The sequence below is a fragment of the Argentina anserina genome, chromosome 1 (genome assembly GCF_933775445.1).
Source record: "Argentina anserina chromosome 1, drPotAnse1.1, whole genome shotgun sequence".
Taxonomy (NCBI): Eukaryota; Viridiplantae; Streptophyta; class Magnoliopsida; order Rosales; family Rosaceae; genus Argentina; species Argentina anserina.
Window position 1 is genome coordinate 15,052,037 of NC_065872.1, and position 15,675 is coordinate 15,067,711.

Below are 15,675 nucleotides of genomic sequence, written 5' to 3' on the forward strand. Positions count from 1 at the left end.
ATGGGGTATTGAGCAATCAACCAACATGAAGAATTGCTGGAAATATAATTAAAAGATCATGTTCTATCAAAATAATTAGGAAGAAGAATTGACCTCCATTGAAGTAACCTACATCCACAGTTGGTTCATCATCAAGTGCCAAGATTAGTGATACTAGAATTGTCAATAGCAAGATATCCGGTAGAGCGTATAAAACAAGTGAGAACAATTTTTGGGTCTATAACAACTAGAAGGTGGAAGTCAACTATATAGAAAAGTAGGGTAGAATTATATCAATGTGCTACTTGGTCCTCCCGGCCGGTCCTCTGCATTGATACAATTTGGAAGGTGCAAATTTAAATGGTTAAGGTATATTACGAGATGGGTTTTGTGAGTTGTGACCTCATAGACATATGTATATGTGATGCATATAATAATTTTTCTACACTTTCTTGTATGCAATTATAGCTAAAGAGCTCCAATTTGAATGCAATTATATTTTACGTTTTCAAATAACTTTGTTTTATTTATTAATTTAACAACACTAGTGACAAAAAAACCTTTTTTTTAAGGGTTTGGAACTCAGCCTAGTTGGGAGGGTCAGCCCCATGCCCGGTTTCGTTTATTAAAAAAAAAACATAATAAGGGAGACTAGACCAAACCTTTGCCAAGATAAAAAAAATCAAATCTTAAACAAATAATTAAGATACAAAAAGTATATCATTCTACTATGAAAACCGATAATTCGGAAATCTTAAATAATCAGTTTGTAAGAACTTAATGAGCACATTAGGGGGACCCCATACCAAGTAAATGTGTCATTGGTGAGGCCCAAATTGGTCATTCTGTCCGCTACCACAATTCATTAGATATGACTGTATCGAAAGGACATCTGACGAATTTTAGATAAATAGTTGTGACAAAAAAAAAACCATGATATAACTTATGTGACTCTTTGAAACAGGTCTTTATTGGCAAAATTGTCAAATAGAGAGGGCACATCAAATCTCAACCCCTTATTACAATTAATATCTAAACAAAGTTTCAACATACTATCAAGATCGAATTTATACAAATTACATACAATATTTAAACAAGCACCAACTAGCCAATAATTTTGCTATATTGACGATTCTTAATTTTTGCTTTGGATTACGTACAGTAACATAGTGGTAATATTATTGAATGTATAATACGATTACATATTTTAAGTTCAATAATTTAGCTTTTGTTGTTGCTGAAGATAAAAAAAAATTTCGCGACAATTAGCTTCAGGCAGCACCAAATATCATATCTAACCAAATAAGGAACTCACTGTTTATGTAGAGCAGACAAGAGTAACAAGAGTCACAAGACACTTCCATAAACAGTCACAAACATGTCATAGATTTTTGTTTAGTTGAAATTTAGGCTACTCTAATGGGTGGTTCTAGTCATACCAGTATGGCCGTATATTTGATAGTTGGACATCTACTGCTTATTAAACCTCCAATTCACTTTTAAAATATTTAAATATATATTTTAACCCCTAAATTATTACAAAAACATCCAAACAATTAGATATCAATTTCAGTTTTTTTTTCTCTAATGTTACCAATAACAAACTTCTTTAGTTACACTGAAGCAAAACTTACAATGCATAGGTAATAGGTTCTTTGAGCCTATGCAGCTATTTTTCAAGACCTTACCGTGAGTCAAACAGAAGATAGAATTATATATTTTCTGATTGGCATTCAGAGACAAACAACTTCCACCTATACTACCTCACTCACCATTTCCAATTCTTTGATAGAATTATATACTACCCCACCCACCATTTTCCATTATCTGAAAGAATTAGTAGCTTCTCTGAATTTTCATACAAGTCGCCCAACAAAAATGGAGCTAATTATTGCGAAGAACCGATTGCCGCCTTAAATTATAATAATCGGAATTCGAACGTGCCAAAAGACCATAATATCCTAATACCCTGAATTCAATGCAACCTTAGGATTTTTCATTATAAATAGCTTCCTACGTTCTGCATCCATACTCATCCAACTCGTTCTTCTTTTTCTCTTCTGATCCTTTCCATCAACCATTTCCATCTCTTATACTTTCTCGACTCTTGAATATGGAGTTCGAATCGAGATTGATCCTTAACAATAGTTCTAATATTGGTCATGAAATAAGCACAAGCAACTGCAAAACAGGTTCTACTCCAGCTGCTGAATCATCCTTTTACAAGTTTAATGATCATCCTATCTATAGCAGCGGTGCTACTTTCGATGAATCATTCAGGAATCTTGAGCAGGAGGTTCCCAAGAGCGGCTCCGCCGAGCTAAGACTATCTTGGCTTCGCTCTCAAGTCATCGGTGCTTCTGTAGAATTCGATGCTCCCTCTGGAAAACGAAGACTCACTTACGCCGATCACACTGCTTCCGGCCGCTCTCTTAATTATATCGAAAGCTTTATCACCAACAATGTTCTTCCCTTTTATGGTTGGTACCTGTACTTCATGCTTATTGTTCTTTCACGATAAATTTCGGGTGCAATCCAATTTTCTGTCCCCGTCTTACTGTCGGATATTTTCATATTCAGATTATTCATCCGAGCCAGTTTGGCCTTCTTGCTAAACAGATTAATGAACCAAAAAATCAAAACGGTTTCCGAAAACTTCAATCAAAACTCACTTTAAATATCTTGTTCTCTTGTCTAGTTAATTTATTTGGAATATATGTATACTAATTAGTGTTATTGGGACATTTCTATGCATAGGAAATACTCACACCGGGGATAGCTACGTCGGTCGTCGGACTACAAAAATGGTGCATGAAGCAGGCAAATACGTCAAGAAATGCTTAGGGGGCGGAGAAGATGATGCACTCATATTTTGTGGCCAAGGCACCACTTCAGCAATCAAAAGACTTCAAGAAGTGATGGGGATTACCGTACCATCAATTTTAAGGGAGAGGGTCATAAGCACTCTCTCTACCCAGGATAGATGGGTGGTGTTTATTGGTCCCTATGAGCACCACTCGAATATCCTCTCGTGGCGGCAGAGCCTGGCTGAAGTAGTTGAGATTGGTCTAAATGATGAAGGCTTACTGGACATGGAGGCTCTTATACAGAAACTTGAGTCATTCAAACAAGCCAACCGCCCTATTCTGGGTTCCTTCTCAGCTTGTAGTAATGTCACCGGAGTTTCATCGGACACAAGAGCAATCGCTCGAGTTCTTCATCGATATGGAGGATTTGTTTGCTTTGATTATGCAGCAAGGTACGTTAGTTTATGCATGCATCGATTGTATGGCCAAATCTTTTGTTTCAATAAAAATATTTAAACAAATTCAAATGATTTGGAAAAGCTTACTGTGATCTCTATTTTTTAAACTTCAGTCTTTTTCCAAGCTTTTGCTTAAACTTTCAAACTCTTACGTACCCGTCTATTTATCTAAAGAACTCTTGTTTATTTCGGTGTCCCATCGATGGAACCTTATTATATAGTAACAGATTAATCTAGAATAATTTAGTCTGATTAATTTTCTTTTCATAGAAAGAAAAACTAATTATCATATATATATATTTCTCTTCTTGGTGTATGATTTATATACAGTGGACCATATGTGGAAATTGATATGAAGTCAGGGGAGATAGACGGGTACGACGGTGTTTATCTTAGTCCACACAAGTTTATCGGGGGACCTGGTACACCAGGCATACTCTTAATGAACAAGGCTCTATATCAGCTTAGATCTTCTCCACCATCCACTTGTGGAGGTGGAACTGTTGATTATGTCAACGGCTTTAGTGAAAAGGTAAGTTCCACAAACTTTTACTTGATAAATTATTCTATTTTTATGATAAAAACTCGAAAACTTAAAAAAAAAAAATTCCAAGTCAATCGAACAGAATATTGAAACTCATTCTAGCATGAAAGTTCAAAAAACGTGATCGTCCTTTTGAAAACATTTTGTTGTCAGTTTAATATTCAATCGGAAAAAGGCAATTCCTAAGGAACTGACAGTAGGATGTGCATTGCAGGACACATTATATGTGGAGGACATTGAAGAAAGGGAAAATGGGGGAACACCTCAAATAATACAAACAATTCGAGCAGCATTGGCGTTCTGGGTGAAGGACTACATTGGTTATGAGGTGATAGAGAAATACGAGCAGATGTTTATTAGAAGGGCACTACAAAGGCTCCTCCTAAACAGAAACATAAGGATCTTGGGTAATACAAGCGTCGAGAGGCAAGCCATTTTGTCTTTCCTTATCTACACCAGAGGTAATAGTCCTGTTTCAGATGCAAGCAGTGGGTACAACATGTGGGGAGACACTGAGAATGAGGAACTGGGGAACACAAGAGATAAGCCCCTCCATGGCTCCTTCGTTACAGCCTTACTCAATGACCTATTTGGCATCCAGGCTAGAGGCGGCTGCGCCTGCGCCGGGCCGTATGGCCACGCTCTTCTCGGAATCGATGAGACTACCTCGCATGCCTATAGATCTGCCATCCAGGAGGGCTATGTGGGATTGAAACCAGGATGGACTCGAGTCAGTTTTCCCTACTACATGTCAAATGATGAATTCGAATTCATCCTAGCTGCCTTGGAATTTGTAGCGGCCTATGGACAGAGATTTCTTTCTTTGTATAACTTCAATTTCAAAAGAGGAAGCAGCTGGACTGTCAAGAAGAAGGCACTGCAAACCCTAGCTTCTGTTGGGAAGACGAACAACGGCCATGCCAAGCTTAATCGTGGGATCATTGATTCAGAGAAGCAAGAAGGGCTGCTGATCAGTAAATTTGCCTCCTATCTCGAAACGGCGACGAACATTGCAAGTCTCTTGCCCAAGTTTCCTCCTAAGCGTAAGCTTGAAGAAGACGTACACATCAACTGCTTGCAATTCAGGATCTAAGTAGACTTCATAAAATTTCGTTTACATGCACGTATACATATATACATTATACACACTCATAAATCAACTGCCTGTTGATTCTGTTTTATGTAAAAGCTTTAATTTCATATGCATCTTCTAGAATTTCTTATCAACGCAAATAATTATCCTGTTATTGGGTTTCTTTTTTGACGCGTTTGCTTACAAAGCATATCTTAGCTAGAGTATTTTGTTCTATGCTTTTTGTTGAGAGCGGTATTGGTCTAGTCCCCCGCTTTTCTTCAATGTAATATCAGAAAATAATTACATGCTCTGTTTTGGATTACTTATGCTTATTATTTTGGCGCTTTAATTTAGGTTAGAGACTAATCATTATTTTTCTCTTCCGAGTCCATGAACTGAACATGATTTTCGTAGCCGCATATGACGGTGTTTTTCTTAGTCCACAGTCCACACAAGTTTGTTGGGAGGCTTGGTTGACTTGATTTTTTTTTTAATTAGAACCACCCAATAGTTTTTTGAAATAAAAATGAAAGGATCTAAAGGAGAACGTACATGACGCCGACATTCCCTAGAAGAAAGGACAAAAACTTCTTTTTTTAACAAAAAGGTAGACAAGTCAATAGCTATTTTATCGAAGATCAAGACTCACAACGGGAGTCCGACGGGAATCTGACTACGGAGTTGTAAATACAAGCACTAATAATATACAAATTACATACGAGGTTATTTCTTTAACTTGCACCAATAATGTGCAAGTCAAGTAGGTTATTAGTTCTTCAATTATGTTAGTGGTATTTGACACCTCATTGGCTAAATCTTGTGGACGTTGTTTTCCTTGGCCTTGTTTCCAATATGCTATTTTCCCTTTACAACTTCGATCATTTCACCCACCCTTTATAGTATTATTTGTGTAATTTGTACTTAAATAAATGGTTGAAATTTCACACTGACTGTCAGTTCACTTGCACCTTAATTAATGTGAAAAACTTTTGCTTAAGAAAATTCAATTCCTTTCGGTTTAAGTGGCATGTAACTAACTACCAATTAAGCGATTCGGGCCTATGAAGTTTTACGGTCCAATCCAATTTTCAAGATTTTATCAAATGACAAGACTATTAAAAAAAAGGTGAGTCTATTACCAATTGACCGCGTATTCTTTATTCATCTCACAATCATATTTAAACCCAAATATTCAATTTTAACCTTTAAAACATTATTAAAATTGTAAAATTACACGATTAAAAGAATGTCAAACTGAATGAATTTCTCTTTTATTTTTCTTTTAATTCGCCTTACTGTGTTATGTTATTTTCTCTATTCAAATTTCTTCGCAACCTCTTCTTTTTTATATAACTTTCATTCTTTTTACTTGATGTTTTCTCTAGTCGAACTATATATATATATATATTATATTATATATAAGGTGACAATATTGAAGATTATGAACAAAGACCTTAATTTGTTTTTAAAGATGATGAATACTTTCATTCAAATCACAAACAAAAACCATGGAAAAACATCTACATGTCCACCCGCTACCACCTTTTCAGGGTAGACAAGGATTCATGGCAAAGCCAAAGGGACACATATCCCGCCCACCTATCTAAGCAATAAACACCATGCACAAGGGAACTCCATGATCAACATGGGAATACAAGAACCAAACTAAGCAAAACAAAATAGAGTCAGGACGAATATGACATACATTCAAGATGAAACCTAACATATTATCAAAGACGAGCTCGACATGCACAACCTAAAAAACAAGAAAAATAAAAATAAAATAAAATAAAATAAAAAACTATAACAGATCTAGACCTAGGCCCAGAAGAGCCATAGCTCAAGGCTCAGACCACAGTAGCACCGCCGCCCTCCTTCCGGAATCTTGCACGACCTCCCTCCCCCAATCGCACGACCGCCAATCCTGAACTCCCCTATCAAAACTTGCCACTCCAACCAAGATGGAAGAACAACACCCCCAAAACAAATGCGATCTGAGGGCAGCAAATTCCAGCACTGCCGTCACACCAACAACACCACCACAATCCACCCTACGCCACTCTCTCGAGGTTGAGCCAACCGTTGCACCCCTTCCTCCCCAGACCGTCCAAGATCCCTCGTTAGCAATGACATTGTTCTGCAGTATCGACTTCAGCCGAACCTCCTTCTGCGAGACACTAGATCCTTTCTTCTTTCCCGTTCAATGACAACACCATGAAGGTGCACCGCTGGACAAGGCACAATGCTCACGTCAACGCTCTTTCATCTAGGGTTTTCACTGTGAATATATACATAGTTCAGTCTGAAAGGTATGGATAAAACAAAGACCTTAATTATAATACAATATGCAGGAAAAATAGTATCAAACGGTCATATGATGAGTTATTGGAGGTGTTGCATTTACTTAATACTAAAATTTAAATAATTATTTAATTTTATTAATCGTTAAATATGTTTTACTTTATTATGATTTTTTTTTGTTTTAAGGGTAAAAATTGAACATTTAGGTAGAAATATGATTGTGGGGTGAAGAAAGAAGACAGCGGATGACAATAGCCGCACTCTTAAAAATATCGTGTTTTGATTGTATTAACCAATTATTTGGAATCGATTTTGCAATTGACTTCACCATGAAAGAACTTGTCAATGGCCGGCCTCCTCCGACTAGGGAATGGCAACAAGACTGCAAAAAAGGCATGAGAATATTGTGCCCTTTGGTACGATAATATTGATGTGAACATTAAGATACGAGAATATTAATATGCTATTTGGTCATGACCCAGTGAGTAGAGCACCTTGATACGTCGATGGGTCGATGCATGTATCTCTACAGCAAGAATAGAAAAATAGACGTGCAAATACAAGCTAAGTTTGGCTTTTGTGTGTGAAAAGATATACTAAAGAGTAAATGACTGCGCACATGCCAGATGTTAATATTTGATGAACTGTTCCACATTCCGTAGGATCAAATACATACTTTAGTACTAGAAAACGGTCATCGTCGTTGGTCAGGGATTAGACCCGGCCACCCAAGTGACCCAACGTCCCAACCTATGAAATATATGTCTTTGTATTGTATTAGTAGAAGTCTAAAACGATGGGATTGTCGACGTTGATTAGGGAATAGCTGGACAGACGACTTGACCTAGCTATGGATCTCGTCGCTGCCTCGTTGGTGGTCTTATACCAGATTCACTTGGGCGCTGGCCTTCCGGTTCGAGCTTCCGGGAATGTACTTTCTGATAGTCGTCAAGTCATTGCAGCGTCCAGTTTGCCATGAGCTAAGAATTACGTACAGTTACCTCTTTTCCAAACCAAGCTGTTCCTTTCGCACCAAACAATGAAACAACTACCCGTAAAAGAGATGAAAAATGCGTACATGATAAAGAAATTAATTAAACCCGATCAGCCAAGCACGGAAGGCCATGCATCTTAGCCGGAGTGTGTTATGAGTCTACACTACTAGAATTATGCTAACAAATATGGTTTCCTGACCGATGTTAATAAAATAAAAAATTCGATGTCATAGTGGGTGATGTCTATAATCACCAAAATTATGACATTGGTTTGTTAAAAATGACTTTTGACATCAGTTTCTTAGAACAAGCCGGATATATAAATGACTTTAGACATCTTTTAATTTATAAGAAACCAATTCCGATTTTTTTAAGACATCATTTTACATAAGAAATCAGACACATGTTCTATAGACATAACTGATATCAATAGTCAATTGTAACATCAGTTTGTTATTTTGAATTGTTGTCTTTTTAATCTTGTTTCTTCATTTTTTAGTTCATAAGTGATTTTCTCTCTATCATATGTCAAGTATAATAGTGAGAATACAAGTTTCAGCAAAATAAGTTTCTCATTAATACTATTGATAAAAAGAGTACAAAGAGTAAAAAAAGAACATATTGCCTAAACTTCTCACATACAACAAAAGAAACAGAAAATAATGACAATTGCAATCTCCTAAATAAACCATATCAAAGTATGAATGGTTTGTAGATATAGTATATAGACTGAAAAAGAGAGAGCTTGTTATAACATAAAAATACTTGTAACTAGAGTTTCTAGTCATTGCCTCCTTGGTGTAGTTGCTGTTACCAATGCAGCAGAATCTTCTTCCTCATCAAAACTAGAAACACTAGCAGGCCTAACTGTATCACCACTAACACTACAGAAATAAAATGAAGAAAAAATCAATCAATTGCTAATACAGGCAAGCATATTTTTAGTTCATAGAAGTAAAAAAATACTTATAAGACTGTGTGGCGCAACAAGTGAGAAACTTAAACAGCTAACAAGAAAGAAAAAGAACTGCGTGCAGAGGTTCAATCAGTCAAGGCATAAACATATTAAGCCATCAAAACACTAAATTTACTCCCCAAAACTTCACTTACCAGCTCTTTGCTTGTTCAGAATTGAAATAGTAACAATTTAGGCAGGTTCTTTGTAAAAGTTTATAAAGCACATTGAGCATCAAGGGATTATAGACGAGCACAACAATGTCAATGTGATCAAAATTACCCTGACATTGTCCTCATCGATAGTCAAGAAGAGAGTCACATGCACAAAGAGCGATTTGATCCCATTTTGCTCTACGAACCGAAAGGAATGATAGTACACATAATTGCATACAAAGCGCCCTGCATCATCGGAGGCCACAAGCACTTGATCAATCATTGGGCACTCACGAAACAAATGTATACTAGTTTCAACACAAATCCACAATCCTGGCAAAAATGGTGATGTGTGATGATCAGGGGATCGATAGTAATGTAGTCCTCAATATTTAGTAATAATTAGTATTATGATGTGTTGTATGCGTGTGCATGTGTGTGTAATTTTTTTTTTTTTGAGAAGAAGATACTTTATTGCACCAAAGAAAAATTACATAAAGAGAATCTCTTGAACAAAATTCCTCACTTTCATCCCTACCAACAGTGCTCGTCACTTTTCCCTCCCCACCTCCTATGTAAACATTTTCCTTCCTGATTGATTTCATTTCATTTCCTTTCTAGTTACCAAAAGTGGCCTAAGTGTCTCCAATAATCCACAGGAACTGGATCTGGACCTTGCACATTTACACCTCGTCAGGATCGTTCACTGCCAACCAATAGCCACTTCTAACAGAGAACTTCCCATCTTTATTATAATTCCATATCAATTGATCTGGTCCTCCACCACAAGTTATTGGGATAGCCTTGATTGCATTTACCTCCTCCACCGTACCGATCTGATTCAAAGCATTCAAATTCCAACAATGATTATCATTGAATAGCTCAGACACTTTCATAGGCATATATAAACCAGTCTTGTAGCTTACACGAAACTCAGGCAATTTAGGGACCCAAGCATCCAAGAAAGTACGCACTTTAGTTCCATCACCTATCCTCCACCGCAGGCCTTTCCTTAACAACTCACCACCCCAAATAATAGATCTCCAAATTTAAGAAGGGCGCCTACCACAATCGGCATCAAGAAAATTGGAATTAGGATAATACCTAGCCTTCAGCAAACATCCCACCAAAGAACTAGGCTGTCTAGTCAACCTCCAACCGTGCTTCGCCAAAAGAGCTTAATTAAAAATATGAAAATCTCGAAACCCCAAACTACCATCTCTCTTACTCATACACATTGGTTCCCACCTTTTCCGGTGCATACCCTTAATATTCGACTTTTTCCACCAGAAGTTGGCCAAATGTTTGTTCAATTCATCACATGGGCAAGTTTTGGAAGTTTATACACACTCATCGTATACGTAGGAATAACTTGAGCCACCGCTTTTAACAAAACCTCCTTACCCCCCTTCGATATCACCTTCGTACAAATTGATGTATCTCTAAGATTGAATATCTTGGCTTACATTATGAGCAAGGGTGAGTGACCAAGCGATCAATACTTCAATAAAATAAGAGAAAATACCCAAAATGATACATGAAGTATCGTGAAATGTACCTACGAATTTTTGTTACCAGAAATGGTACCTAAACTATTGCACCGTTACCCAATATGGTACATTCGTTAGTTTCTCTGTTAAATTGATGATGTGACATGTATTTAGAGTTTTTTTTTTACCAAATATAGCAAAACCTCATTAAATAATACCCGATTAAATAATAACCTCGCTAAAATAAAACTTTTTTCCGGTCTCAACTCGAAGCCAACGTGTTAAATTAATAATTCACTAAATTTATAAGATTGTTGAAGGAAAAACACCATTAGTGTGCTTTCGTTAATGCAAATAAAAGAATAAATTAATGACGTTTATGGTTAAAGGATGTAACGGATCAAACACCATTATGTAGCAGTAATTGTCATTGTAATTACCATTTATTTCTATTATAATCTTGACCCCTATATAAAGGGGATTATCAATGAGATGAGTAGATTCATTCCATTTTCCCTACAACACGTTATCAGCATGTGGCTTTAACCATTGAGTTTTTCAAAGAAAAGAACAGAGATCAAAACCCTAGCAAAATTCTGCCGCAGCCCTTCAACCTACACAACCTTTATTCTGACACATTATATTCATCCAAGCTAGAGTGGGGGCAACCAGATTGATACCTGAGCAACAAGATAATTTATACCAATTCATGTTTGATTACAATTCAATTATATGTGAGCTTTTCTATGCTGATTTTATTGTTTCTAAATTTAGGGTTTCATGTGGATGTTAAAAACAAGTGATGCGGTCATGCGACACTAAGGTCTTGAGAAAGAGAATGTGTCAATTCGTAGGTGTTCGAAGATGTCGAGCCTGGGATGCACATAATGGCCGACGACAAACTTGGGAGCTCAAACCGCAGCCGCATGAGCGAATGGGGGCATGACAAATTTCCAAACGATAAGAAAATTCTTATACTCTTTTACTGCTTGAAGTTCTTATATATAATTGAATATTGACGACCTGTTACATGTTAATCTCAAGTATATAGCTAGGGCACAACGTGATCAAGCTATTAAACCATAATTCACCTGATGATGAGATCCATCGGCGCCGCATGCCACCCTCCTTCTCACTGCGTCGATCCCACCCACGCATTCGACCCGGATCTGTCGATCCCACCCACGTGCCCAACCCGGATCTACTCAATCCGATCCACGAAAAAAAAATTGGGAAATCAGAATTTACGGAAGTGGTAAACTAAAAGGTAATTTTAAAAATTATCACATAGTGATTTTTAATTCACTATTTCATTATTTCTGTTTTACCAAAATATTATATGGTAATTATTCAATTTACCATTTAATTATTTCCTGTTTTTTTGTCAACTTACCACTTATTGTTATGGTAAGTTAAATATATATATATATATATATAGTCTTTATCCAGAGTGAATCTTCATTCTGAAATTACAGAGTGAAGTTCTAATTTTGACACACTTTTCGGTCAATGTTTTCTACCATAAGTGATTCAATATTTAGGTATGTTATTCAAGATCATCTATACAAAATTTCATCCAATTTAACAATGGTTTGAGCTTTCAAAATCGATATTTACACGAACGGTTCACGTTGAAGAACTTTAATTCGTTCATTCATTTAATCTAATTTCAGTACCTTAGCAATGTCCGAATTAGATGAAATTTTGTAGAGATGATCTTGAATAACATACCTAAATATTGAATCACTTATGGTGGAAAACATTGACCTAAAAGTGTGTCAAAATTAGAACTTCACTCTGTAATTTCAGAGTGAAGGTTCACTCTGGATAGAGACTGTATATATATATATATATGATTAGAGATCGCTTGCAAGGTTCAAGGTCCTAAGAAGAGGACATGACGCCACCCAAAAGGAATTGGGCATTGCGTTGCCACCATAGATGGTGGCATGTTGGCAAAATAAAGTGGCATAAATGGTGTCATAGGCCGCGGCTCTCCAAGGAAGAGGGGGAGACCACCTTATGTTCGATATATACTCGATTAAAGGAAGAAAGCGAGTTTGGCACAATTGGATCCATTGATCCATAATCTCAAATCCGCCTCATAAGAATTCTTGGATTTTGGTTATCACTGGGGGACGCCTCAGATGTTAGAATAAATCCTTGAATATATAGAGATCTCTACCAAATACAAACCACATGAGGATGTAGGATATTGAGTCTTCATATCGAACCATACTTCGTTGAGAAATAACAACGTAGTAATTTTGGCCCAATGGAAAGAAGCGATCCAGCATGAACTAAAGTTCACTAACAAAGAGATAGGTATTTGGGCAGGTGAAGCCGACACCGTAAGTGTAAACCCTATCATATATCTTTGTTAGGATGCGTATGGTAATTAAGAGTATAGACTCACCTTATGGCGCAAGGTCTTTGACAAACGCACTTGAATCGACTACGAGGAAATATTCTCTTGTAATGAACCATAAAGAGATATTCTCGTAATGGAAGTCATTGCACTCCACTACCTTATCAGTTTGGTAGTTTCCGAAAAACTGACAAATGCAGCTTATGAATGATGAAATAAGGTATCTCTATGGGGATCGAAATTAATAGATATACATGAAAGTCATAGAACAGACTTTATCCACCCAAGAAATAGTTCTAGATCACGTAGCGTTACAAAAGGAATTGAAACGTTCACGAAGTAAAATACTTGATTATGAATAGGGATTAGATGTGTTATGTCATTACGTATTCAATATGAATTTGTAGAGTCTTTTAATGAACTAAAAAAATGTCGCCATTACAAATCCTAAGTCGAGAATGAAAAAGATCATTGGGAAGACACAGTCTCAAAATAAAATCTTGAGGACTGTAATATTGATGATTAAACCATCAATCGGCATTTAAGCACTCTAAAGGTTAAAAGTGAGGCTTCCATAGCTCCCATGATCAGTCGAAGTCTTTAAAGATAGATCCGTTTTCGTCTAAATGAAAGATGACGAATAAGTGTCAGGAAATGAGATTCCATATACAAGTGCAAAGACGCATTATTGCACTTAATACAATATATTTGACTCGACCTCTCATTCGTTGTATAGCTTAGCGCCCACGCAACAACAATACCTAAAGGTTTAGGTTTATAGTCCCTATAAAGAAAAAAGGAAACGACATTATTAGAATGAATTATATTCATGTCGTTACACATTTGGCATAAAGAAATACATACCGAATAAGATGCATCATTAAATATACAAAAGTTATCAAAACTCCCATGATTAATGTAAAGATCAGAGGAGGTGCAGACATCAGGGGGAGTCTAGCACATATATGTTAATCTTAAATGTAATAGGTGTGTTGTGCTCTTTTCTCCTTCGACCAAAGTTTTATTTTCTCCCATTGGGTTTTGTTACTTGGCAAGGTTTTTAATGAGGCAACATCTTATGCACCATTATATTTTTAAACTCGACACAAGGGGGAGTGTTGAAGGAAAAACACCATTAGTGTGCCTTCATTAATGCAAATAAAGGAATAAATTAATGACGTTTATGGTCAACGGATGTAACGGATCAATCACCATTATGTAGTCTTAATTACCATTGTAATTACCATTTATTTCTATTGTAATCGTGACCCCTATATAAAAGGGATTATCAATTAGATGAATACATTCATTCCATTTTCCCTACAACAAAGATAATGGAAGTTAGAGAATTTATTTAGCTAGACCCCATCAAATATATAAATTATTAGTGTCATAATTTATATAATAAATTTAAAATTGATGAGGATCAGATGTGTAGGCACGTTTCCGTGCTTCCTAGGTTCTAGATCACGTAGCGTTACAAAGGCAATTGAAACGTTCACGAAGTAAAATACTTGATTATGAATAAGGATCAGATGTGTTATGTCATTGCGTATTCAATATGGATTTGCGGAGTCTTTTGATGAACTAAAAAGATGTCGCCATTACAAATCCTAAGTCGAGAATGAAAAAGATCATTGGGAAGACACAGTCTCAAATAGATTTTGAGGACTGTAATATTGATGATTAAACCATCAATCGGCTTTTAAGCACTCTAAATGTTAAAATTGAGGCTTCCATAGCTCCCATGATCAGTCGAATCTTTAAAGATAGATCCGTTTTCGTCTAAATGAAAGATGACGAATAAGTGTCAGGAAATGAGATTCCCTATACAAGTGCAAAGACGCATTGTTGCACTTAACACAATATACTTGACTCGACCTCTCATTCGATGTATAGCTTAGCGCCCACGCAACAACAATACCTAAAAGTTTAGGTTTATAGTTCCTATAAAGAAAAGATAAAACGACATGATGAGAATGAATTCTATTCACGTCGTTACACATTTGGCGTAAAGAAATATGTACCAAATAAGATACATCATTAAATATGCAAAAGTTATCCAAACTCCCATGATTAATGTAAAGATCAGGGGGAGTCTAGCACATATATGTTAATCTTAAATGTAATAGGTGCATTCTGCTCTTTTCTCCTTCGACCAAGGTTTTATTTTCTCCTATTGGGTTTTGTTACTTGACAAGGTTTTTAATGAGGCAACATCTTATGCACCATTATATTTTTAAACTCGGCACAAGGGGGAGTGTTGAAGGAAAAACACCATTAGTGTGCCTTCGTTAATGCAAATAAAGGAATAAATTAATGACGTTTATGGTCAACAGATGTAACGGATCAAACACCATTATGTAGCATTAATTGTCATTGTAATTACCATTTATTTCTATTGTAATCTTGACCCCTATATAAAAGGGATTATCAATTAGATGAGTAGATTCATTCCATTTTCCCTACAACAAAGATAATGGAAGTTAGAGAATTTATTTAGCTAGACTCTCTCAAATATATAAATTATTAGTGTCATAATTTATAT

General features: G+C 36.2%; 1 protein-coding gene across 1 annotated transcript; it reads left to right on the plus strand.

The window, feature by feature from the left end:
* Positions 1–2,041: 2,041 nt before the first annotated feature.
* On the plus strand, positions 2,042–5,165 carry LOC126794772 (uncharacterized). The gene is made up of 4 exons (XM_050521552.1): positions 2,042–2,459; positions 2,737–3,238; positions 3,575–3,776; positions 4,003–5,165. Exons 1-4 carry the CDS (start codon positions 2,093–2,095, stop codon positions 4,879–4,881), a joined length of 1,950 nt encoding a protein of 649 aa, XP_050377509.1. The 5' UTR covers positions 2,042–2,092; the 3' UTR covers positions 4,882–5,165.
* Positions 5,166–15,675: the final 10,510 nt, after the last annotated feature.